The 24768-nt window shown below is 41.8% G+C and overlaps 3 protein-coding genes across 14 annotated transcripts; 2 read left to right on the forward strand and 1 right to left on the reverse strand.

Annotated features, from left to right (window-relative positions):
- Positions 1-470: 470 nt before the first annotated feature.
- On the forward strand, positions 471-3452 carry LOC6504834 (protein halfway). Its single transcript, XM_001966384.4, has 4 exons — positions 471-689; positions 1221-2080; positions 2147-2657; positions 2717-3452. Exons 1-4 carry the CDS (start codon positions 669-671, stop codon positions 3107-3109), a joined length of 1785 nt encoding a protein of 594 aa, XP_001966420.1. The 5' UTR covers positions 471-668; the 3' UTR covers positions 3110-3452.
- Positions 3453-3716: 264 nt separating this feature from the next.
- On the reverse strand, positions 3717-24365 carry LOC6504678 (coiled-coil domain-containing protein CG32809). 12 transcript variants are annotated; one of them, XR_006507615.1, is made up of 19 exons: positions 23778-23794; positions 22891-23019; positions 22767-22820; positions 22501-22646; positions 21817-22437; positions 16016-16106; positions 15550-15642; positions 15000-15114; positions 14517-14615; positions 12897-13060; positions 12691-12756; positions 12525-12608; positions 12321-12383; positions 11702-12164; positions 11370-11552; positions 11213-11306; positions 9931-9974; positions 7172-7375; positions 6971-7110 (listed from the first exon to the last, which is right to left on the reverse strand). XR_006507615.1 is itself a non-coding variant. In XM_032453122.2 (18 exons), the coding sequence occupies exons 2-18, from the start codon at positions 22991-22993 to the stop codon at positions 6019-6021; spliced, it is 3735 nt and encodes a 1244-aa protein (XP_032309013.1). In that variant the 5' UTR covers positions 22994-23019; positions 24031-24365; the 3' UTR covers positions 3717-6018. The 12 variants fall into 12 exon arrangements, 9 of the variants coding, with proteins under 9 accessions (XP_032309013.1, XP_044572908.1, XP_032309014.1 ...); XM_032453122.2 differs by lacking the exons at positions 9931-9974; positions 23778-23794 and adding an exon at positions 24031-24365 and having other exon boundaries at positions 3717-7110; XM_044716973.1 differs by lacking the exon at positions 9931-9974 and having other exon boundaries at positions 3717-7110; positions 23778-23795.
- On the forward strand, positions 17201-21638 carry LOC6504836. Its single transcript, XM_001966387.4, has 5 exons — positions 17201-17917; positions 19929-20022; positions 20109-20229; positions 20355-20576; positions 20688-21638. The coding sequence occupies exons 1-5, from the start codon at positions 17458-17460 to the stop codon at positions 21357-21359; spliced, it is 1569 nt and encodes a 522-aa protein (XP_001966423.1). The 5' UTR covers positions 17201-17457; the 3' UTR covers positions 21360-21638.
- Positions 24366-24768: the final 403 nt, after the last annotated feature.

A 24768-nucleotide genomic window follows, 5' to 3' on the forward strand; every position in this document is an offset into this window, starting at 1 on the left:
AATACAGGATTTAAAGATTATAAATTAAATATTTTATGACTTGAATAAAAGTTTTTAGACTCTTATTTTTATCACCTTAAAAATTAAGTCTTAAAACTATCTCATTTTTACAAAATTGTAGCACAAAGTTTTTGTCCCAAAACAATGTTTGCTTTGTTTTTAAAGTAAAATTACTATTTTTAACTTAAAAAACTAACAATAAGCTAAGTTCAAAAGATAAATTCATGACATTTATGTTTTATTTTTATTATTTTAGGTTTTGAAGCCCTTAAATGTAAATAAGTAAAATGATGTTTAAAAACTAGTTTCTTGAACTAAAGTAACATTTAACATATATTTTTAAGAAATAGTATATTATTTGTGAAAAGTTGTTACTCATAATTTCAGTAAAATCCCTCTTCTATTCCATTAATAATAATTTGAAATTTATTTCAAAAAGCAAGCAGTTGAAAGCAGTGTGACCAAAACGCCTTGTTTTCTCGTTATTTCCCTGGGAAGTAATAACGGTACTACTCTTCGCCTGGGATGTGCGCAAATCATTTAAATGAAAAAGGAAGTCTGATTCCTGGGCCATCTATTTGTTTCGAAGCGACCAAAGTCCTAGTAATTGATTAATTAAAGTCTCCTCTTAATTTAAACGCAGTTGGGTGGCCAGCGGTTAAGCCAGAATGATGTTTTCCCGCAAACACGTAAGTCGTACGCGCATCTTTGTTGTTCTCCGTTTGTTTGTGTGTGTTTTGAGAGTGTGTTGTTGTTGTTTTTGTAGCACTTTTTTTTTTTAATAATAGTAAATAAAAAAGAAAAAAATACTTATCTCGAGAAAAGAACATATTGTATATAAATGATTGCCGTTGTGGGTTGGGAGGGAGAGGGAGGAGTTCCCGACCCACTCGGCCGGGGTGGCTTTCCAATTAATCTTTTTATTGGCCTTTTATCACATAGGACTTGTTGATTCCTCGTTAATTAATTGCCGAATTAGCAAGTTTCGGGCCGCTAAAATCCCCCCCTAATATAAACTCATAGGAGGGGGGCAACCCATAGGAGGTTTACGGGCGCGCCGTAACACTTTCCGTAATTGCCGACTACGGCCAAGCCCTCTTTGCCGTCTAATTCGTTGGGCAAACAAGTGCTAAGACAATATTTGCATATGTCGGGTACTTATCTCCAGGGGGGGTGGAGCTATACACAGCTGAAAATAATACACTTCTATTACATTTTAGGGCGCCGCCTGGGTCTTTATTCCGCTCCTGCTGCTTGCTTGTCCAGCGAAGGCTATGCCACAGCTGGGAGATCCGATTTTGGGAGCTCCGGAGGACAGCAGCTACTCCACATCGGCAGCTCCAGAGCCGGCTGCGGAGATTCCCGCCAGCAGCTCCGAGAACACGCGACTCCCCACCACCGAGAGCAGTGTGATGACCCCAACGGCGGCGGTTACCAGCTATCCGAGCAGCACCACCACTAGCACCTCTACGAGTAGCAGCACCACCTCCACCACTACGACTAGCACGACCAGCTCCACCTCCACCACCCCGGCAGTGCCAGAACCACCCGCTGCCCCCGAACAGCCCGAGTATCTGAAGCACTGTTTCTACGCGGAGGAGTCCCTGTGCCAGGAGAGCCACAACCAGGAGGATGAGGCCCGGCCAGACGACGAGCAGGCGGCGGAGCAGGCACAGAACTCCCTCAACACCTGCCACTGCAAGGAGCATCCGTTTAAGCCCAACTCCTGGTACTGCTGCAACATCACCCAGATGACGATGATCTCCAGCTGCTCCAGCAAGTCCAAGTGGATCAACTTGCACGTCCGCAACATGACCCTGGAGAGCGTGGACTTTTCCAATCCCATCTTCCGCTCCCTCCAATCGCTGGCCATAACGGACGGCAATATAACGCGACTGCTGGGCGCCTTTCCCCGGATGTCGGCCCTCAAGTGCCTCAACATCTCGAACAACAACATCACCGACATCCCAGCGCGGGCGGTGAAGGATGTGCCCCACCTGGAGTTCTTTGGGATGTCGCACAACAATCTCTCGGTGGTGCCGCATCGGAATCAGAACAAGAACATCACCCTGGACATCAGGTGAGTGGCTGGCAATGAAGGTCCTCCTAATCCTCCGCCTCTAATCCTAATCCTAATCCCCTCCAGCGGCAATATGCGGATGCTCTGCAATCCGTTGAACGAACTGATCTACAACGAGTCCATCAACTTTGTGAATCCCGAGCATTCCTACTGCCAGTACAACGCCACCCGCCAGTGGTTCCAGTCCACGGATAAGGTGTCCGTGGAGCAGCTAGAGAACCGGAAACGTTGCCTGACCAACTGCCCCAGTATACCGAATCATGGGAACTGCCGGTGCAAGCTGGAGAACATCATGATAATCCAGGACAATCAGTCGAAGCCGCAGTGCCATGTCGACTGCTCGAATCTGAATCTGGTGGAGCTGCCGCAGCGCCTGCCGGACAACACCTTCGTCCTGAATATCACCAACAACCGGATCACCAGCCTGGGCGATCACTTCCAGACCAATCCAACCTACCACAACATCAACCGACTGGTGGCCGACAACAATCAGATCTCGTCCATGTACGAGTTCGAGGGCACCAAGTTCATCGAGACCTTCCAGCGCATCTACATGCGGAACAACTCGCTGAGCAAGGTGAGCACGGTACTCTCTAATCTCTTCGAGATTATCCCTAAATGGTATATGCTCTTCAGATACCGGAATACTTCCTCAACAACGCCCTGATGGACTCGGGATTGGGACGACGCATCTACTTGGCGGGCAATCGCCTCCAGTGCGACTGCAACTCGGCCAAGACGCTCCAGAACTGGCTGAAGGAGCGCAGCTCGGACATACCCGACTACATGGAGATCCGGTGCCGGAATACGGCCCAGAGTGTCATCGAACTGCAGGAGGCGAAGCTCTGCCAATCCCCTCCAGACTGGACGGACTACATCTACTATCTGATAGCGGCTGAGGTGATCCTTCTGCTGGCCCTGATCGCCAAGGTGTCTTACGACTATTGGGTATTCAAGACGGCCGGATATCTGCCGTGGCCGGCCAGCAAGATGCCCAAGTTGCCCTGCGACTGGCTCTGCGAGTCTTGAAACTGAGCGAGATGGTTAGAGTTTAGAGTGGGATGGAGGGATGGAGGAGCCAGAGATAGTTGAGACATGACAGAAGGCATTATCCTTCAAATATCCTCCGTTCAGCGGATCAATGTGCCTTTTCAACACGATTTTTGTTGTTTTTAGTCGTTTAGAGTTAAGAACCAAATGCCTATATATGTTGTTCGATGTTGTGGGTGCATCTGGGAATATACAGACTTGATTTTATTTTATTTAGGTAGACAATGTACGATTCTAATTAAATAGATCTATAATATTATGAATGTTTATGATGACAATTTTTTTTTTTAAAGAAAAGCTATTAAAAGAAACTCGAAAGTAAGAGCTTTTGGCTTCTAATCTTTTAAAGAAAGTCATTTTAAAGTTAAGATTTAAGAATATATAATTTAAAGAGAGTCTATAGCCCCTCCATAGACCATTTTGTAGAATTCTTCTGAAAGAATACCTCTTCCCACCTCCAACTATAAAGAATTTCGAAAGCTTAAGCTGCTAACCTCTTAAGAAAAGTCTTGAAAGTAAAGTCCTTTTGCGGATTCTTCTGAAAGCAACCCCCACCCCCATCATACACTGAAAGAAAGCAGTCCAGTCCTTTGTGTTTCCATTTTACGAATGATATTTATTGTTGTGGCTTGTTGTGATTCAAATAGAATAATTATTATTAAGAAAAAAATACGCATTTCTAACTCGGTCGATGCTGCGAGGCTGCATCCTTCTGCCCAGTGGCAGGATAATGGATCGTGACTCCTTTTTAGCTTTCATTTTTTTACTTAATTAGTATCAGTGTGTGGGTGAATGGGAGGGGTATGTGTGTGTGTATATATGTGTATTGGAGTGTCCTGTATCCTGTAAGTGTGTGTGTGTGCCTTATAAGGATTATGGTTTAGGTGTACGATGCACATTCAAGGACATTGTTTAACTTTATACTTAATAGCTTGAGTTATTTTTCGTTTTATTTTTAATTTTAATTTATTTTTTAGGGACCTTTTTTCATTATTATCTTCGTAATCGTCGTTTGTGTGTGTGAGTGTGTGTCCTGTGATGGAAGTGTCCTTTTTCGTTGCGTGATTTGCATGTAAATATATATATTTATTTTTTATATATATATGTTATACATATTCGTCGATCGAATGCGGTTTATAAATATTTTTATATTTTTTTGGCATTATTAGTCTTCGATTCGATTGGTTTTCAGTTTTTTTCTTTTAGTTTTTTGGGATCTCTTTGGATGGGAGTCTTGAAAAGTCTATGTGTTGGGGGTTATACATATATGGTATATATATAACTATGAAATGCAGATATAATACTTTTTTTTTCTCTCTGTGTATCCTGTGTGTATCCTTATGCCTAGTCTTTTGAGAATTGAACAATATATTCGGGGTATGCTGGGTGTGTGTTTGAGTGTGTCTTTTTATCTTTCAAAATCTGGCATAGGTGCAACAAATTTTATTTTTATTATATTACCTTTTTTTTAATTTTTCTTGATTTTTTTTTTTTTTCAAATTTGAAATAATTAAAAAGCTTATAATACTGAGCGCAGTAAAGTAACAAATCTATGTACGATTTCTCAATTAACTATACAAACATTTTGATTTGCTAAAACATATATATATATATATATATACTATATATATTGTATATATGTATATGTGGTGTATATGTATATGTGTTATGTGTTAGTCTATATGCATAGATAGTACATAAGTGAATAGGTATATAAATGCAGTCAAGAGCTCTCAACCACGAATACTACCCATGATGGCCAAGTTTATAGTAGGGATTTTTGATTTTTTTTTTTTTTTGATTTTTTTGGCCAACTGGTAACTGGATTCGATGTTGCATGTTGCTTCTAAATGCTTTCTAGATTTTCGCCCATTTTCAATAGGCTTTTAAAGAGAGAGAAAAAGGGTTTTGGGATTAAGGATTAAGGATCAAGGATTAAGGGTTTAAGGGTTAGTGGGTTAAAAATTAGCTAAGTCACCTTGTCTAACAAAATATTTCAAGTACAATAATCTTAGAATCTTCGATGAGCTACATATATAGAACTATCAGTCTCACGTCCCGTACCAAGGATATAATAAAAATCTGTGACATTATATATGATTTTCTTTTTTTGTTTTTAAGTACATATGTGTTTTTTTTTTCGGTACATATGCATAATAGTAGTGGTGAGTGGTTTGAGAGTGTGTGTCTTCTGTGTGTGTGTGTGCTTGCTAATCCTTTGCATCCTGGAGATCCTTTTTTTCTTGTAACTAATAGTATGTGTGAAGTGCTATCTTTTTTTTAAACTTTTTCTTTTGGGAAAAGGATTTTAGGTTTTTTTTTTGGTATTATTTTTAACTCCCGGGGAGTCCTTTCTCTCTGCGCGCGTGTGTGTGTGTGTGGGATTGTGCAACATGTGTGTGTGTGTGTGTGTGTGCAACTTTTCGGGGTAACAACGAAAACATACAACATACAACAAGTACATCAATGTAAGCAAATACACAGATTAAATACATTAATATTCTTCTGCCTTGTAGAGTGCACAATTATCCTTTTTTATCCTTTTTTTTCTTGTTTTTTAATTTTCTTTTTTTGATTTTCAATTCGTTTCGATTTTCGTTTATCGTTATCCTTACGATCATGATGATGATGATAATGATGGTTGATGGTGCAACACATACTATTTTTTTTTTTCAATGTACGACATTAAGACGCTAACATACATTATGAGAGTGAGTGAGAGAGATAGATTGTGTGTGATAGAGAGAGAGAGAGAGTGGAGAGTGTAGAGTGTAGAGTCGTGTCCTGTTCCATGTCAGTGTTGTCCTTGTTTATATATTTTTTTTTTGAAGGGGGGGCTCTGTTCATATATCGATTTTAGCCTCGTTCCAAGCCAATTTCCAGTTGTGTTAAAGTATCTCCGTCTCGTACACCTGCTTGGTAGTTGTTGTTGTTGTTGTTGTGGTTGTTGTTGCAACGGCGGCGCCTCCAGCAGCAACTGCACCACCGCCACCAGCAACAACACCGCCAGCCGCACCGCTCGTAGCATCACTGGACATCACCACCATTCCGCCACCACCGCCTCCATTTGTGGATGCTGCCGCAGCAGCGGCTGCAGCAGCCGCCGCCGCCGCAGCTGCCCCACTTGCCTCACAGGCCAGACTCAGGGCGGCTATCTTCTGTTGTATATTCGACTCACTTCCTAGTTTCCGCAGGGTGTTCGTATTGGCGCCATTGTCCCCTCCCGGGGGGCATGCCACATCCACCGACGGCAACTTGCTCATCTGTTGCAGTCTCTGGTACTGTTCCTGCAACAGTTTCTGCTTCTTCAAGAGCTCCTGGTGTCTCATCTCGAGGGCCACCTGACGCTGGACATGATCGTTGCCGGACTCATTACCGCTGGAGTTGTCGCCACTTGAGGAGTCTACACCGGCAACACCTCCATCCTGTTGCTGTTGTTGCTGCTGTTGCTGTTGCTGTTGTGGCACATTCGGACTGGTGGGACTGGCCAGTGGACTGCGTGAGCTGGTGCGCGGCGGCGGGGGTGGCGGTATACGCTTGTGACCCACCTTGGTGATCAGATCGGCATTACGTTCCGGCACTGGCGGCTTACTGCTGCTGCTACTGGTGCCACCACCATTTGCCATTCCCGTCGCCATCGGTGGCATCTCGCCATCCGACTCACTCGGATACGAATGCAATCGCCTCAAACTGCCCATATTTGTGTGCACCATCAGCTGTGTTTGATTCGGATTTGGATTCAGATTCGGATTTGGATTCGGACTATGGACTTGATTATTGTTATGATTATGGGACTGAGACTGCTGATGGGTTAGTACACCGCGCTGGGCCTGGGCCACCGCCATTACCATGTTGCTGGTGGTGACCTGTTGCACGCTGGTGGCCTCCGTGTAGAGACGGGCCTGCGATATCTGGGTGGTTACGGTGCTCTGGACAGCGGCCTGGGCACTCTCATCGGATGCCGAATCCTCTGGGCGAATCTACATTCCAAATAATATTATTAAAATCATATTTGATAGTGAGAAAACCCCTCAAACTTACCTCATATTGTGGCTGTTGTTGCTGTTGCTGCAACTGTTGCTGTTGCTGCTGCTGTTGCTGTTGCTGTTGCTGCTGCTGTTGCTGCTGCTGTTGGGCAATGGGCTTGGAGAAGGTCTTGAGCTCATCTAGCAGAGCATCGAGTGCGTTTTCGGGTGCGAGTCCCCCGCCGATAGTGAACGACCCCATCCTGGGTGTTGGGATTGGCTACAAGACGAAATCATATCGTAATAATATAATATATATCAGCTACTTAATAAACATTAACTTTTTTTTTTTTTTTTTGTAAAATACAGAGTACAATTAGGAGTCGAATAACAATCTCACATTTACAGTTTTTGGTTTTTTTTTTTTTTTTTTTGGGCAATTACGTACGCGTAAGGGATACACATAGTTATAATAAACTGCAATATCCGATTACACATATCTGATACTTGAAAAAAAAAAAAAAAACGGAAACGGAAACGGAAGTAACCCAGCAATATACACACATATATTAGCTAGAGTGCTGAGGAATATGCAGGATCATGCAGTGCAAAAAAAAACGGATTTTTGGATTAATATTTTGAGGAAACCTCCTGGAAAGTCAAAAACACACATCTTCTTAATAATATTTATTTAAAATTGAATCATTTAAGAAGTTGTAACGGCAAGCAAGCAACAAGCAGAAAGCATCTCAATTCTAGGACTATAGGATAATGGAGATTATCGGGCAAGTAAGCATGTCGGGTATGAGAGTATATATAGAGTAGATATATAGCTGAAGAGAGATAGCATCGAGACTGGAGGGGGGGAAATGAATGATGACTTGGACTCCCAGGGTGGTAAGTTCTTGATTCTCTAGAAGCTCTATTAAGTGGTAGTCTAAATAATAACACAAAAATGCATTCATGATTCCGGAAAGAAGTCTTCACCGATTCTGTCAGAGAGTGTAAGTACTATATATGTTTCTAAACTAAAGTGTCATTCGGTATTCACTTTAGAGTTCCCAATTTTTAACGAGATTTTTTAAGAGTGATTTTTGAAAATGAATACCGAAAGTAGTTATTGGTGATCAAGTTCCTTTGATCTGGCTAGGTTTTGGTATTATTTTGATATATATTTTGATCCTACCTTCCAAAAAAAAGACATATATATTGTGATTTGAGTGTTTTTGATGTGATTGTGGTGATGACTTAGTGGCTACTTGGTTCTGGTTGATGGTTATAGAGAGTTAAAGAGTTAATGGAACCCAGAACCCATAGTTCGTGATACAGTGATTGATGATGGAGTGATGGCTGATTGATTGATTGATTGATTGATTCGATAGGTAGATAGATTGTTGAAACTTCAAAGACAACAATCGATGAGTGAGAACAGTGACTGAACTGAACTGAACAGTGATGACTGTTTGAGATTATTGAGATTGAGATTGAGATTCAAATTGATTGAGATTGCAAATTGGCCGTTCGAATGTCTGATTAAGATTAATTGTCTGGAACGTTATGGGGGGGAGTGGAGTAGTAGTTTGGACTAGGAAGACATGGTATGGAATGGTATAAAAATTATGGGTCTTTACAATACATACACATATTCTCTAATATCGATACACACAGACACACAAAAGCATTGCTCGCAACTACAAAATATCAATTAAATGTATAAAAAAAATTGTGATTTTCATCTCCATTGTTGGCTATTAAAAAAAAAACAAACTAAAAAGACTTAATGAACGAAAATCGGTAGATGGCGGCAATTAAAAAGGTATCTTTATCCGCATCTCAGTGTTTGAGTATCTTTGTATCTTATGTTGTTTCTGTGGAAGTTATAAAATTTGTTGGTTTTTTGCTCTTTTCGGACCACGTGCTGATGGAATGATGGCGAATCCAAAAAACAACACATAGAATTAAGAACAAACACCAAACAAAAGACTTGCAAAGCAGCAAACTTCATGTGGGGGATACAGGGAGGTATCAGTGGGATCAGTGGACTGGGAATTATACCATAAAAGTGCAAAAAAAAGACAATAAAATCAATCAAGGGACTGGAACTCATTCGCACAGTAGGTTTTTATGTTTTTTCATGAGCTATGAAAGAAGGATTCATCCAAATAGCCAATGTACATCATTATTTCTACAAAATTTGGTCCTTCGAGATGGATTTCGGAGTTTTGGAAGTTGGAGGTACATAACACGGAAATGAGATGATGTATCCGGGAATGAAGAAACTGAACACACACACACTCGTACACACACACAGAGACACACTGAAAGACACACACACACTTATTGAATATATGTACATCATATGTACATCATACGAACATGAATATGCAACTGTTGGTTCGGGTTTTGCTCAGGGATTGCTTGGGGATTGTCTTCGGTGGCATTTATGGACAGCTTTTTTTTTTTTTTGTAATTTTTTTTTTTGGTTTTTTTTTACGAGATGATTTACGAGATATGTGGATTGAGTTTTAGTACGAGTATTAGTTTAGTTTAGAAGTTTATAGCAGTAGTAAATAGTATACAAAATATAAACTAGTATGTTTAATGCAGAGCAAATTATGTTTAGCAAAAAGAAAATTGACTTAGTTCATTTATTATATTTTTTTTATCTTTTCAAGAAAGGGTTTTTGTTTTTTTTTTCATTTCAGTTTTTTTTTTTTGTAATAATAATTGTATAAATTATATTTTTGGGTTTTGTTTTGTTTTGGTATTATTTTTTTTTTAAAGGGTTTGTATTTTTGTAAATGTTTCTTTTTATATTTGGATTTCAGTCATTACTCAGTAATTGCCTCTTTGAAGTTTGAACTCCATCGCCAGTTAAACTATGTGGGTTGTTGTTGTTGTTGTAAACGATATTTTAAAAAATGTTTGAGAAAAGGCAAGAAGAGAAAACGAAGGATAAACCTCATTTTATAAGACGTTAGGCTATATAAATTACTCTTTGTTAAAAATTTATTTTTGATTCTCGGCATGTGATGATGAGAATTAAGAGTACTTCTTGTGTGTGTTTTTTTGTGTTTTTCTTTTTTTTTTGTGTTTTAAATATCATAAGATCCAACAAGGCAAAGCTTTGGGGGATTTTCGGAGCAAGGGTCAGAGGTCAGGGGGTTCAAAATGGGGGTTTCAAAATGGGGTCTGGAGCGGATCGGTGAAGCTTCGCGGTGCTTGGCAGGGTGCTAGACACTCTTCTAATACACATTTTATTTTTTCATTTCAATATTTTTCGTTTTTGGATATTTTTGTTCCAAATGTTGACAAGATTTCTGGTATTTTTCTTTCGGGTTTTGTGTGCGTGTGTGAAATGAACGATGAACCAAAACACTATTTATATGTAACAACAGCCAATTGCAACTTATTCATAAGATAATCGCACAAAATAATAATAATAATATCATGTTTTATCAACCAAAGGCTACAAACGAATAAGTGTTAACGTAATCAAGGTCATTTCATTTTTTTTTTAATACAACTAATGGGGTTTTTGTATTATTTTTTTTTATAAAAATTTCTGGTTTTTTTCAGCACACAAGTACCCAATTCAAAAATGATAATCATGTAAAGAGTTTGGCTTTCGCTACAGTATCTGAAAGTATCTGAAAGTCCAAAATATATACATACACCCCATGGGGTCAGAGGTCAGGGCGGACAAACGGACAGAAGGACAGACTGCCGGACAGATGGACAGTCGGACGAAAGCTTCGGCAAACTCATTACATGTTCGATTAAAAGCATCTAGTTTCTGGTTTAGAAATATTTCGAAAAAATACTTTTATACATATGTATATTATATATAGTATTATATATAGTCATGACATTTTATGCATTAGTATATATTATGTAAAAAAAATTGTGTCCTCGCCCGGACACTGACTTGGTGTGTTTCATTTTTGGAATGGAATGAAGACTGGAACACTTTTGAATCTGTTTTGGGTTTTGTTGACTAACTTAGTGTAGTATCAGGATATTTTTGCTTCTTCCCTCTAATGTCCCTAATAACCATTTTCCCACCCAAGTCCTTGTTTTTAAAGCCCAAGTCCTGTATTCGGATTTCAGCACTAACCTTGTCGGGCGCCGAGATATCCGCAGATCGCGGTGGTTCCTCATTGATGGTCGGCTCGTTCGGCGGCAACCTCTGTTCCTGCACACTTGCCAAGCTATAATTTATAATTATTTTATTATTTCTTAAATTTTTTATATTTCTTAATTAAGAAACGAACCGTTTTAGTGTCACTAAGGTGCCGGTTAGCTTTTTACAGCGACGTAGCGCCGACTCCAAGCGGTCGGGCTCTTCCTTGAGGAACTTTTCTTCGCGGACCACCTTTTCCATTTCGTTGGAGAGGATGCACCGCAGTCCATTGGACAGAGCTGGGAATTTGAGCTTCAGCTCGGCCACGGTTTTGCTGGAAGGCAGTAGACATTAACATTATCATTTAATAATAATAGAGTTTCCTCGCGCACGCCTAGGCATGCAGGTCGTCACCTCGTGGACTTCCGTCCACAGTGATTAAAAATATTGTTTATTAAACCCTAGCCGAACCCAAAAGCTTACCTGGCCCTGCTCAGCACCAGAGCCATGTCCTCCACGGCGGTCATGTTCACTCGAGTCCTACGATTGATGACCTCGCCGCGTAGATTCTCCACGGAGGCCTCCAGGTCGCTGAGATCCTTTTCCAATCGGATCACCTCCTGCTTGTAGAGCTCCTCCTCTCTGGAAATCCGTGTGGCATCCTGATCGCCCTGATGGTTCCAAAAACTGCCACTGCTGGCCAAGAGTGTGGCCCGAATGCGCATAAAAGTGCCCTTGATGTCCTCGCGAACGGCCACGGCCTGGGCCTGGGAGAGGCGTCTCAGAGTTCGTACCTCCATACGCAGATCCTTGGCCTTCTTCTGGAGTCCTCGCAAATGATTGTAGACCTCGGGAGCCAGAGCAATGTCCGCCCGGTAGCTGGGATGGGCGGTCTGAGCCAAGACAATGGGTTTGGGTGGCGGAGGAGGCTTCAACCGATCGCGTTCTGGGATTTTAAAGCAATACGATTTGTTTATAAGGATTTAAGGATTAAGAAGAGAAGGTGTGAGAGGTGAGTGGTGATTCTTGTGATTAGTGATTAGTGAGTGGTGATCAGTGACCAGTGATCAGTGACTGGGGCAGGCGTGATCCGGTGTCTTACCTTGGGACGAGGTGCGCGGTAGGGTGGATGACTTGATTGCCGGCTTGGTTGGCTTCGTATCAGCTATCCCAGGTGGAAGCACAGAAAACAGAAAGATCTTAAGCAATTGAACCCCAACAGATACAATTCTAAACCATAACTATAACCAACAAAAGAGAAAACTCAAAATCTTTAAACGAAGAAGTCTTAAAAAGTTGGAATTACCAGCATGTAGAGGACTGTGAGACTTGGGTATTCCCTGTATGTCATCGCTAAAGGACACTGACTTCTCAAAGGACACGGATTTTTCTGCAAGACAAGGACAAGGTGCAAGGATATCCACAATTTGTCCAGGACTCTTATTTAATTTTTTTATAATTTTTAGACTTACGGCACGAGTTCTTGCCCAACTTGGGAGCTTTCTCCCGAATGTACAGATCATCCCCAGAGCCATTGGCTGTGCATTTAATTGAAAAAAAAAAGGACAAAAGCATAAGGATTAGGGAAAGTGAGCTCCTGAGGACCTAAAGTCTTAAAGCATCAAAGCTGGGTGCAGAGACACAAACACTTAGGATGTTTAAATGAAAAAGTACTTACCTTGCATCTGCGATGGAACGACCAGGTAATTGGGATCCAGTGTGGGAACCGCCAGTGGCGCAATCTGCGGGTTCTGATTAACCAATGCCTTCTGCACCAGACCCGTCAGGTTGGCCAGTTGCCGCTCCATGTGCTCCACGCGAATCCGGTGCAGGTCTTCTGGCCTAAAACCGAAATAATTAACGCAAAAATACGCATTAAAAAAAAGCAGAAAAGCGAAAACACGCGAAATCAGTCCAAACTTGTCGCCAAAGTATTGCGTGTTTTTTTGTAAGTTTTGCTTTGAGTTTACTGGGCCACATATCCGTTTGTAGTGCTCCAATTACTTTGGGTTAAGATTAACCCTATAAAGTGTTGTTTTGAGGGAGGTTTTATAAAGAAAAAATGGTCTGAGAGGTCTAGATAAGTAGTAATTCTTATAGAGGCTAGTATGGTGATTATTTTTAGCTGATAAGTTTAAAAATCTTCTTTTATAGCCTTATAGACCTTATAGCCTTTTTCCAGGTATTTTCTTAATATATTTATTTATTCCTCAAACCTCTAACTCTTTTTATCCATTAACCTTTAGAGTGTTAAGATTCTCAGACACCGGAATCGGAATTGAAATCAAAAACTGCATTTTGCGCATGAGAGCGTAAACCAAGAAACCCAAACAAACCGGCAAGAATGTGGCCTATACTTTTGGCTTTAAGTCAAAGCCTGGCCAATACCCTCTACCACCATAAAGTGACAATTAGAAACCGCTAAGATAACTCTGCCTGATATACCCCAAAACAATACCCAGTGACTGTAAAAAAGTAGTGCAATTTCTGAAGCAGATTGCTCAGTCGTCTGACGAAGGCCAGTGGGATTGGATCCAAAAAACCAAAACAACATGACTACTTGCAGTGGTATGTACTCTTAATCTTAAAGAGGGTAAAAAAAATAAAAATAAGAGTTAAGCAATTGTGTAAACCGTTTGATCGAAAGTGACCAGCACGCCGGCTAGATTTGCGCGATGTCTGGCCAATTTCCAGGTGGATGAACTGCTTTTGCTCAAAAAGTCCGTCCAGAGAATGGAACTGGACGACTTTGGCGATGAGGGGGGCATCGACTACTCAGTTATGAGTAGAAGTATTCCCTCCACAACGACCGCCGCTACGATTACGGAGACATCGTTGGAGGGAAAGGCGGAAATGCCAGAACGATTGCCTCTCATGGCAGCAGATAGGTAAGAATTCCATAAATATCTTAGAGATAACCCTTAAAATCCTTTCTTAGAGGTGGCCATGATTCTCATCCTGGATCCTGGCACTCTTCCGATCACCATCCGCCCTCGCCGGGTCCCTGGGAGGATCAGAAGCCCACCAAACTGCAGACTCTCTTCCAAATCAGCATTACGGCCCTGGCCTTCCTATCTTTCGGGGGCTATCTTCTCTGTCTGATTGTTCAGGCCATCAAGAGCAAGGGCACTACTTATTTCCATCCGGTGGCTAGCACCGCCTCCACCAACGGGAACACCAAACGCATCAAGGTCTATAGAAGGAGCCGGCGAAGTAAGCCCAATCCCAGTCCCATTGGTAGTATTCTTCAGCAGGACTATGCCTCGTATATGAGGAATATTCGGGGAAGGATACTGACCTAGTGGGATCGTAGATCTGGTTTCCGCGATGTGGCAATCGATTGGGTCCCACCTTTATTCCATAGAGAGCATACTGATCCTCGGTAAGGGTTCCATCGCTAAAAAAAAATATAATATTTTAGTCAAGTTTTTAAGTCTCTAAAAAAATATTAAAAAAAATTATTTAGCTAACTTATGATTAAGTTTTTTGTTTTTTAACATTTTAAGAATATAAACTGAAAATTTCACAAAGATATCTTTAATATTAAGAAAGTTATAAGGGTTTTTTTGAAAATGTGAGTTTTTCTTCTAAGCTTGAAAAATTATAGAAGTTAAAAATTTTTGAAATACTTTTCTTAAAAATTGTGTTAAAAAAGCTATAGTTAACCGATCACAATTAATAATATCTTAAATGAAAGATAATTAAATTTATTATTAAAACTATATACAAAAAATTCCTAAATAATTTTTTTATATATAAAAATATTCTCTTCAAAACCCACCTTTGTTCTTCGTCTATAATGGGAGCCACTACAGCACCCCTGGTTCCATATTGGCTATAATAGGGTTCCTCGTAATTCCCACGGCTACTCCGCTCCGGAGAACTGGTATAACCATCTACAGATCAACCATTAAGCATTAGTTTATAAGAATTTTGAATAATATTTAAGAGTTAGTATATTTAAGAGTGTCTTGAATTTGGGAAAATAAAAATCAAAAGACAAACAATTAAAAATGAAAGTATAAACGGATGGGGGATGCATTATGATTGAAATCTTTCCAATACGGCTGTAGTGTGGCATGAAAATGGTATTATTTTTGAGTGCAAATCGCATAAAATTTATATAAAATTGAAATTTCAGTTCAGCAAATCCAGAAAGCAAGCCAAAGCCAATAAATGTTTTAAATGAGAATTATTGGGACGAATGGGTATGGTATGGTTGTGATTTCAAGTGACATGGCACAATATCTATAGCTATGTCTTAGCTATTTATTAGCTATATGGTAGCTATATGGTAGATATATCTAAAATATATAAGTTCTCGTGTGTACCTGGAATGCTGTATAACTGATCCGGGGTGTAGGGGAACAGGGGTTCCATGCTACCCCTTGAATTGAGTGATCTGAGTGGTTTCACTGGCGCTCCTTTTTATATTTTCGATTTTGATAAAATATTTTTTCAAATTTGTTTGTTTTTTTGGGTAAATTGTGGTGATGGTGTGGTAATCGGTTAATGGATGGTATCATGAATCATATATAGATTTTGGATATTCCACATGGATGGAGAAGAACTGAGAATACTGAATACTGAACAGAACCGAACGCAAGAGAAGTCAAGGATGTACGGATCAGGATTACAAAAAGGTATTACATTTTAAATTATTTATTTAATTTTTTTTCATTAATAATATATATATTTTTTTTTTTTGGATCGATTAACTGAAAAATTGGGTCCACTAAATGGGAATACGAAAAGAGTAGGAAAAATTAGTCGAAATTCCCTCGACTCGCTACGCACCCATGGAGACTTTGTTGCGTTCTGAGGAGTACATGCCCCGGGGCAGGGTCTGGGAGGAGCCAACATAGTACGGTGCCGGTTGTTTTCCAATCTGTAAGATATAAATAAAATATATATATAAATATTAATGAAGTGATGGATAAGGGGATTTGGTGATTGAATGCCTGGAGGGCTAACTGAAATTGCTACTTTGCCAATTGGCCTTCGTTCAAGTGGCGAAAAGTTAAATATGGTTTCTCCTATTTTTAATTTAGCGGCCTATCCCCTGAAACACGAAAAAACATTGCACATACAAGCACGTTTCCATAAACATGCACTGGGAGAAAGTAAGGGGGTTTCTTTTTAATTAGTTTAATTTTTAAAATAAAGAAACTATCATCTATCTTGGGAAGAAGACAATTCTGGTTTTAGTTTTAAAGTTTTATTTTTTATGGAGTTATAGTATTATTATTTATTATTTTATTATTTAAACTTAACATTTAGTTTATTAAAAGTCTTGAAACTATTTTTTGGAAAGTATTTCTTTTCAAAATTATTTTCTAAAAATTCTGTTAGTTTTTGAAACTGTTTTCAAGTCAAAAGTGAGTAAAGATTATGGTTTTCTTTTTTTTTATTAAATCCTAAAATAATTTCTCTCTCTATTTCTTTAAAAATATTTAACATTTTTTAGCAGTGCCTTGACTTTGGCTTGGTCTTGGACTTGGATTTTGGACCGAAGCGTGATGGATTCGGATCCACGCTTTTTAAAATCGAGGCGTGTGCCGTCCAGGGTCGGTGGTCGGTGGTCGGTGGTGGGCAAGTGTGGCAGTGGCAAGATGAATAACCATTTAATTGCCACACTTGCCGCCACCCGCCAGTGGCTCAAATTGTATTTCCTATCCATAAGATGCAGTGGGTCAGGGACAGTACTACTTGTGGATCTGTTCTTTTGTCTCGAAAACCCAAAAATAAATCATAATAATAATTGCAAATTATGAATTATGGAGTGCAATGCCAGTGGTGCAAGTTGGATTGGTGGCTTGGTGGGTTGATTTCTTGGCTCTCATTCACAATTGCTGCTTTGCAGCCACCGCACCACACAGCAGAAACCTCTCAACCAGTTTCTGTTTCAGTTTCAATTTCAATACAAAAAAAAACGAAACAAAAAAATGGGAAAAAAATCAAGCAACAGTTTACAATTTTTGTTACAACTCGGCGAGAGCAGCTGAGCGCCGGATTGGAGCGCGGAATAGTGTTATTGTTTTTCTTTTTTTTTTTTTATACCATTTTTTTGTATTTTTTTTTCTTGGCTTTAATGCTTTTGGCCGCAAAGCAACTCAACTTGGCTGTGGCGCATGCGTGGATGATTAGTGAAGTGCGAGACATCGCGGCAATCGGACGTTGCAGACGTAGACTGGACAGCAAAATAAATAAGACTATCAACTAAGTAGTAGATAAAAAAAATGCAGGGAATATTCAGAGTGCTACTCGTACTGGGGGTCAGCTCATCATCCCTGACTCTGGCCTGGAAGCCCATCAGCGGCAGTACGGCGGCCTACAGCCTCAAACAGTCGCATCCCGGGGCGGCCAGCAGCAGCCACGAACTGAGCACCAGCTTCACAGATCCCACGGGTGCCGGCGAGGACGAGGACCCCCAGCTGCTCCTTAGCCGGGCCAGGCCCATCTCCTTCGAGGATCAGTACGAGTCCTACAGCCTGGAGGATGCCACCCCGCCCAAGGATCAGGGCTTCACCCGTACCCCCCTGTACGGCTCCAACGAGTGCAGCGTGAAGAAGTTCGCCTTCAACCAGGACGGGGAAGTGGAGTACGGCAATCATCTGCCGGAACTGGACCAGTTCACCATGTGCTTCTGGATGCGATTCACCAACCACACTGGCGATCATGTCCTCTTGACCTACGAGGGTGAGTTATCCATAGATACTACTTGGTATTACTTTGATTTTTGGCTGCCACCTCTCACTATCACCGTGACTTTGCAACAATGGGGGTCTCAATGAACTGTTGCATAAGCAGATCTTTTGATGGGCAGAGACAGAGACTCACCATAAAAACATAATAATAAGAGTAAGAGTAACAGTAACAGAGACCTTCGCCTCTGGGCAATGAAATTTGTGGGCCACGCTCCAATGGATAGCACCTGGCTGCGAAAGTGAAAGGAAGCCCACTTCCTGATCCAGCCAGCCAGCCAGCCCGCCAGACGACAGGTTGCTCCGCTTGATGCTCCGAGATCGTTAGCTCAGAGATTACAGAGATGGAGACTGGTGTCTGGCTGGTAGCTCCTCCTTGATCGACAGGTGCCGGAGACGCCACACTGTGGTGGCCAAATGTCAAAACAGAGAAGGTGTGCTTCGCCAAATGGGTCTTGACATGCCGCTGATAGGAAGTGTCCGGCTATCAGCTACCTTAAGAGATACACTCAAAGAAAAGGGGTTTCTAAACTAAAGGAATAGTAAAGTAAATATTTAAAATAAAAGCTGGTGTTTTTCGAGGCTTCTTTTATAAGAAACTTATCCCCAAATCTTCTAGAAGAATATATAAATTATAGTTTTGAAAACCAAACAGCTTCTAAGATGATTTTTAAATCAAAAATATAGAAAATAGATAGATAGGTAGGTATAAAAAATCTTAAAAAAATGTTATAATCTGTAGGTTGATTTTTCAAATATTTGTTTTATAGAAAAAAGTTCCTCTTTTAAATATTTTATTTTAAAGAGATGGAAACTTCAATTTGAAGAACCATTTAAGGCATTGTAATAGAATGAGTTCTGACAGCTTAAGAAATATTAAAAAATTATAAAGAAGTAAGAAACTAACAGAATTTTTAATCAAACATATTCCAGAACATTTTTCATTTAACATAAAATATTCAAGCTATAATACATTCTAGATTTCTTGAATAATTTGTATTTGAAATGTCAACAAGACTTGTAATGGAATTCCACCATAATTCATTAGAAAGTGGCCTTAGAATAGAAAGGAAAAGTATTTGAGTTTCAAAATGAAATATTTCAAAATTAGATACAATCTTTTTAAATATTTAAAACATATGGTTATACAATTTAGAAAATTTTAAAAACGCCTATTAACCCATTAAGTAACCCTATTTCTTTCAGTATTTGAATGAAAAGTTAACCGAATGATATGTTTATTTTCGTCTTAAAAAATTTCTTATATTTTTCTGGCATTTTTTTTTTTTTGAAAATTTCCAAGTGCCTGATGTTGTTGTTGGTGCTGCGATTTAGTTACTATATGATGTTATTGTTGTTGTTGTTGTTGGCGTTGCGGTCGCATTACATAAGCGATAATTTACCTGTTTCCAGTTGGATGTCGTCGACGTCGTCGTGGTCGGTCTGTCGGTCGCTTGGTCTTCATTGTTGGTGTCGCTCGCTCCTCACTCCCCACTACCCACTACCCACTACCCATTCCCCCCAGCTATTTCCCACTATATCATAGTATTATTTTCTTCTGTTATTTTTTTAAATTGTATCCGACCGACTGTCCAGTCGACTGACTGACTTTAGCATTTGACATAATTCCAAAGCCTCGAGAGCGGTCCCCCCGACTAGCGGTGATCTCTCCTCCATCTGCTGTCTGCTCCGGACTGCTTCCGGATTTCGGAGTGGCCGGGGGAGAGATAGGAAATGTTTTTCCCACACACTGATGGGGTGATTCATATTTAAATATATGCATATCAGAGCCATGGCTAAGCCTAACAGGATTTAACTCCAGCCGGTTGTATAATCTCTCCCCACAAGTGAGAGTCAAAATGATTAAATGATTAGGCGATCTCTGGGAGATCTCTTGGGAGCGATTGGGGGTTAATCTCATCTATTTCCTGAACTAAACTGAGAAATCTTAAATGCAAAAATTTAACAATTTCACAATCTTTGTTTTTTGTTTTTTGAATTCGAAGCCGGCAAGGAACCGAGAGAAGTACAGATCTGGGTCGCCAATGCACAGAATTCCAGTTTCCTATCGATGGCCATAAAAGGTCAGCAAATGTTCAGGTAAGCTAAGGGGTGTCTGTCTGTCTCCACCATCGATCATCATCGGTGGTTCAATTGATCCAATTGCAATCTGGTTTTCATTGCAGACTTAACTATCCGCTGAAAATGCGTCAGTGGCATCATATGTGCAGCTCGTGGAATGGCAAGACCGGCGAGTGGCAGGCCTGGCTGAAGGCAGAACGGATTGGGCGCGGCTTCCACAACTCGGTGAGTGGATTGGCGTGTGGCTGGTGCTTTTGGCCATTCGGTCTCCAATTACATGAAATTGCCAAATGATTGAGTAATCTAATACCCACCCTATGTGTGTCTAACTGCCTATCTCCAATCCATAGCTTGTGGGCCACAAAGTTCCAGCCAATGGCAAGTTACGTTCCGGCGGCAGCTCCGTCACCGGTGAGGTTAGTCACGGCCTCCACTTCGAGATGACCCTCGTTCAGGTGTACAGGGTGGCGTTAAGTGCCGGCAAGGCTCATCGGGATCACAAGCATCATCATGTCCATCACTTTGATCACGAGGGTCAGGAGGTGCCCAGCACCACGAGAGCTCCACCAATGGTGAGTCTTTTTTATATTTTTTTTTTGGCTTCAGTGACCTATTTTTCAAAGGGTTCTTAGGACATTCTCTAAAGAAAACTGTTCATATATATCTTTTCTAATCCCTTCCAGATCAACCGCCCCCAGCCCATGCACACACTCCTCGCCAGCGGACAAATCCCCACCAGAGTCCGCATCAATCTGGCCAATCCCCCGCCAGCGAATAGCGCCAGTCCTGCTCCTCCAGCCGCTCCTGGCTCCGATCCCCAGGCCATCACCATCAACACCAACTTTGTAAATGGACAGATCAATGCCGGATCCCGACTGGTGGCCCAACAACTGCTGGGACTTCCCGCCCAGGCTGGCGGCAATCGATTCCACATGCTGAGCAACTCGGCCAACGTGCAGTTCATCGACGAGACGGAAACCCACATCAAGTTCAAGCGGGAGACGGACAAGAAGCTGCAGAAGCGTGGCCTGGTCCTCCTGGAGGATGGCTCCGTGGTGGACGATGGAACGACGCCTGGAGATGGTAGCGGAGCGAGTGAGATCTACAATGGCCTGGCCGATTTCGGGGGCCAGCAGTTCAAGCAGGACCTCAACCTGAAGATGAGCCTCGAGGAGGAGATCAGCACCCACGACCGGGAGCCGGCCGAGGAGGAGGTCAAGGCGGTGATGGCGATATGCAGTACCTGCCACACAGAGCCCTTCCAGGGCGCCATCGTGTTTGCCTGGAAGGATGTCCACGAGCAGATGAACAATGCCCTCAAAGGACTCAGTGTGGGCACTTGCGGCAATTTCTAGTTATCTTCCGGCTGCTCCATTCCCAACCGGATATCAGTTTTAGCTTTTTATGATTTTTTTTTTAAATAATTTGTATATATGTATGACTTTGGCTAGGGATCTTCCGCTTCTCCGGCCTGTCCATGAGTAAGTCAATGTCAGAGACATAGCCTTGACTCGCTCATGGACAGGATATTGTTCCCTAATCATCCTAGACCAGCCCAGATCCCAATCCCTAAACCCATTAATAAGCGGTGATATTGAATAATAAAGAAAACGATGTATCATATTTAAAACCAAGAAGGAGTCTTGAGGATTTTATGAAAACTAAAGGACATATCAAGTAGAGATCCTCCTCAATGGCAGAGTATATATCAGTAATAGTTTGTGGAATGTTTCAGAAGGATATCCTTAAAACTAAGGGACTAATTCCACTCCAGAACTGAAGTCTAGTCTCTAGTCCCTGCGAGAAACTCACCTTCGATTTGTGAATATGCTGGTGTTTGTAGTCCGAATCGAATTCCGGTTCACTGAAATAGCTCTGATCCTGATCCCAGGCATTGGCATTCGGTGCCTGAGCCTGCGGCAGGGGCTGCGGGATGCCAGGACCACCGGGCAAAATCTGTGGCGGGGCAGCCACTTCGGTGGACTCGAAGAGTCGCAACACCGACCGATCCCGTATTTCACGCAAATGCGACCGCACATCCTCCAGTTCGTAGAACATATCCTTGCTGGCATCATGTATGTAGATCTTGACATTCGGCCCCTCCAGATACGACATGGTCAGCTGTCGGGGAAATGACCTCACGAACAGGGCCCGCACCGTGTCGATCGATGTGATCTCATTTGGCAACAGAGCTCTCTTCGTCTCCGACCGGTACTGGAGGAAGACCAGGCCCAACGGACGCTCCAGGGTCTTGGAGGGGGTGCGCACCACGGGCAGGGAGGACCTCTGCTTGCCGCCCCGCCGGAAGCCCGTGCTGGCCGTCTCCACCTCGGACATAATGCCCGGGTCGTCGTCGAAGAGTGGACCCTGGTTGACGGGCGCATAGCCCCGCATGGGCTGGTTCTTCTTGTTCTTCTGGGCTCTGGTGCTCATCTGGATGGGGGAGTGGACAAAAGTAGCTAAAATATTATTTAAATGGTAGAGTTTAGAACTCACCTCCAGGTCCATGGCGCGCTGCTGCTGTGGCGCCATCTGGTGGGCGTGCGGATGCTGGGAGCCACCGTAGACGAGCATATCTCCGCCCAGGGTGTGGCGCCTCGGATCGTCCCGTCGCATGTTACGTCTTCGTTCATCGCCACCTCCTTCAAAATTACACAGAAAAATTAATTATTCCTCTTCGTACCTTAATTAATTATTTAAAATTATGAAAACTAATTTTAAATTATTAAAAATATACTCTCTATTATGATTTTTGGACTCACCCTGCTCGTTTTGCGGCATTCGTCCCGATTTGTTCTCATTCTGCCAGTCTTCTTCTGGAAGAGATTGGGACACCTAGTTCTCCGCCTTTTTCGGGTGTCAACAAGGACCTGCCAGGATACTCACCGCCTTCCCGTCCCTTGCGCTTCTTTTTGGAGGAGGAGCTGCTGCTGCCACATGCCTGATTGGAGGAGGCGCTCTTGTCTTTGCTCTTCCAGCGGATCAACATCCTGGCCACGTATTTAAGTTCAGGATCTGGAAAGAAAAGGACCTTTGTTTACTTTTGCGGAAAAACAAACACCAGCCACCGGCAACTGGATATGTTGCTGGGAATCGCTGGAATCGGACTGAATTAAGGTCCAACTTTTTGGTGTAGATAAGCCAAAAAAAATATATATATATATGTGTGTGTGTGTGGGTGGGCGGAAGGATGAGTGGGTGGGATGCTGATTTTTATGGGGATGGGCTGGGTTTTTGGCTCCCCCAACCGCCCCGTTCGTCCTTTGACTTTTGAGAATGCGAGTAGGTGTGGTGGAATGCAAAGTAGAAGTAGCAGTAGGAGGAGGACGAGGAGGAGGAGGAGGAGGAGGAGCATCGGTGCAACACTGTGGCAAGTGTGGCAGAAAGGATGCGGAAGGCTCAGCATCATGGGAGTGCGCAAACTCCGTTATGGAAAATCCTGGCAGAGATCTCTGGCCTTTTTGGTCAGTAGGTAGGTAGGCTCACTGCAACCCGGCATGGCAAGAGTCATCCCCGGGGATGATGGACTACTGGACTGTCTTCGACTACTTCCTGTTCGAAGGACCAAAAACACACACCCACTAACACACATACTTTATGGTTACTTTTCTGTTTTTTTTTTTTTTTATATTTTGAAGTTTTTTTTTCTTCTGTGTATCTACGGAGTGGCACGCTTTTACGCCGTAATTGTGGGGCTCTGAAGGAATTTTAGATTAGAATTTAGAGGTGCGGCGTTGCCCAGTTTTTCTCCTCTAGAGAACGCCTCTATTTACCCGCTCCGGAGAGAGAGAGAGAGAGAGATTCCTTAGAGAAGGGCCGAGTGGGGTGGTGTGCCAGAAACATCCAGGACGATTCGCTGGCAGGACAATGCAATTGCGATGCACCCCCATCATCCTCATTGTTGACTTTTTCTCTTTTTATTATAATTTTTTTTTAAGGGAATTATCTGTTTCGTGTTCTGGGTTCTACTCCGCCGGCTGTAATTATCCTTATTTTTTATTGTTTTTTTTTTTTTTGTTGACGCACCTGGCTTTTAAGGAAGGATTCCAAAATCCCACAAACACACAACACCAAGGGCTCTAAACTCTTAGGCCCCAAAAACAAAACTCATAGTTCTTAAGTTTCTTATTTTTTTCAAATTTTTTCGAAGAGTTTTTCTTATAGCTTATGCTTTGTAATTTATGATTTTTGAGTTTTGGTATCCGGGATAGCCAATCTCCTCCTGCACTTCTGCAAACACACACACAGACACACCGAGAGTTACTAAAAAAACACACAACCGAGCGCTCCAGAGCCGCAGCAGAACGGCTGGAGAGCAAAAATATTTCTGGTATATCTACACCGGAAAGCGTTTCCGCCCTAAACCGAGTCCCTTAGCGATGGGGCTGCTACCGCGCAGGCGCCTTGGAGCTCGGATAGCACTACGAGGGACTGGCACTCCAAATCGTGCTTGGTTGGTGAGCTTTCTTTGAATTCCTGGACTGTTTGTCGTTGGCGCGTAAATTTGGCTTTAGTTTAAGGTTTTTAATAGAGGGTTTATGGCAATTTAAAGACTTGTTTAGGTAGTATTTGTCTTTAATTAAGTTTGTAGACAAGAAGAACTAGAATTTAATGAGAATTGTGGCTTTTTTTATGGATATTATTAAGTAATACTTACATAGTTCTTGTAGTTTGTAGTTTTTATGGCTTATCGTTGATAGTTCTTATAGCCTATAGTTCTAAAATTGCTCTTTATTCAATAAAAACAATTATAAGTAACCTTAA

Source organism: Drosophila ananassae, chromosome XL (assembly GCF_017639315.1).
Source record: "Drosophila ananassae strain 14024-0371.13 chromosome XL, ASM1763931v2, whole genome shotgun sequence".
Classification (NCBI taxonomy): Eukaryota; Metazoa; Arthropoda; class Insecta; order Diptera; family Drosophilidae; genus Drosophila; species Drosophila ananassae.

What these genes read in the sequence shown, in the direction of transcription:
- LOC6504678 (XM_032453122.2), bottom strand. Translation starts at nt 22,993, where the DNA reads ATGTTGATCCGCTGGAAGAGCAAAGACAAGAGCGCCTCCTCCAATCAG. An exon ending in CGTTCCATCGCAGATGCAAG is followed by an intron (nt 12,757 to 12,896) that starts GTAAGTACTTTT and finishes TTAAATGCACAG; the next exon opens with CCAATGGCTCTGGGGATGAT. An exon ending in TCACAGTCCTCTACATGCTG is followed by an intron (nt 12,384 to 12,524) that starts GTAATTCCAACT and finishes CACCTGGGATAG; the next exon opens with CTGATACGAAGCCAACCAAG.
- LOC6504836 (XM_001966387.4), top strand. Translation starts at nt 17,458, where the DNA reads ATGCAGGGAATATTCAGAGTGCTACTCGTACTGGGGGTCAGCTCATCA. An exon ending in TGTCCTCTTGACCTACGAGG is followed by an intron (nt 17,918 to 19,928) that starts GTGAGTTATCCA and finishes TTGAATTCGAAG; the next exon opens with CCGGCAAGGAACCGAGAGAA. An exon ending in AAAGGTCAGCAAATGTTCAG is followed by an intron (nt 20,023 to 20,108) that starts GTAAGCTAAGGG and finishes TTTTCATTGCAG; the next exon opens with ACTTAACTATCCGCTGAAAA.
- LOC6504834 (XM_001966384.4), top strand. Translation starts at nt 669, where the DNA reads ATGATGTTTTCCCGCAAACAC. An exon ending in TGATGTTTTCCCGCAAACAC is followed by an intron (nt 690 to 1,220) that starts GTAAGTCGTACG and finishes ATTACATTTTAG; the next exon opens with GGCGCCGCCTGGGTCTTTAT. An exon ending in GGAACAACTCGCTGAGCAAG is followed by an intron (nt 2,658 to 2,716) that starts GTGAGCACGGTA and finishes TATGCTCTTCAG; the next exon opens with ATACCGGAATACTTCCTCAA.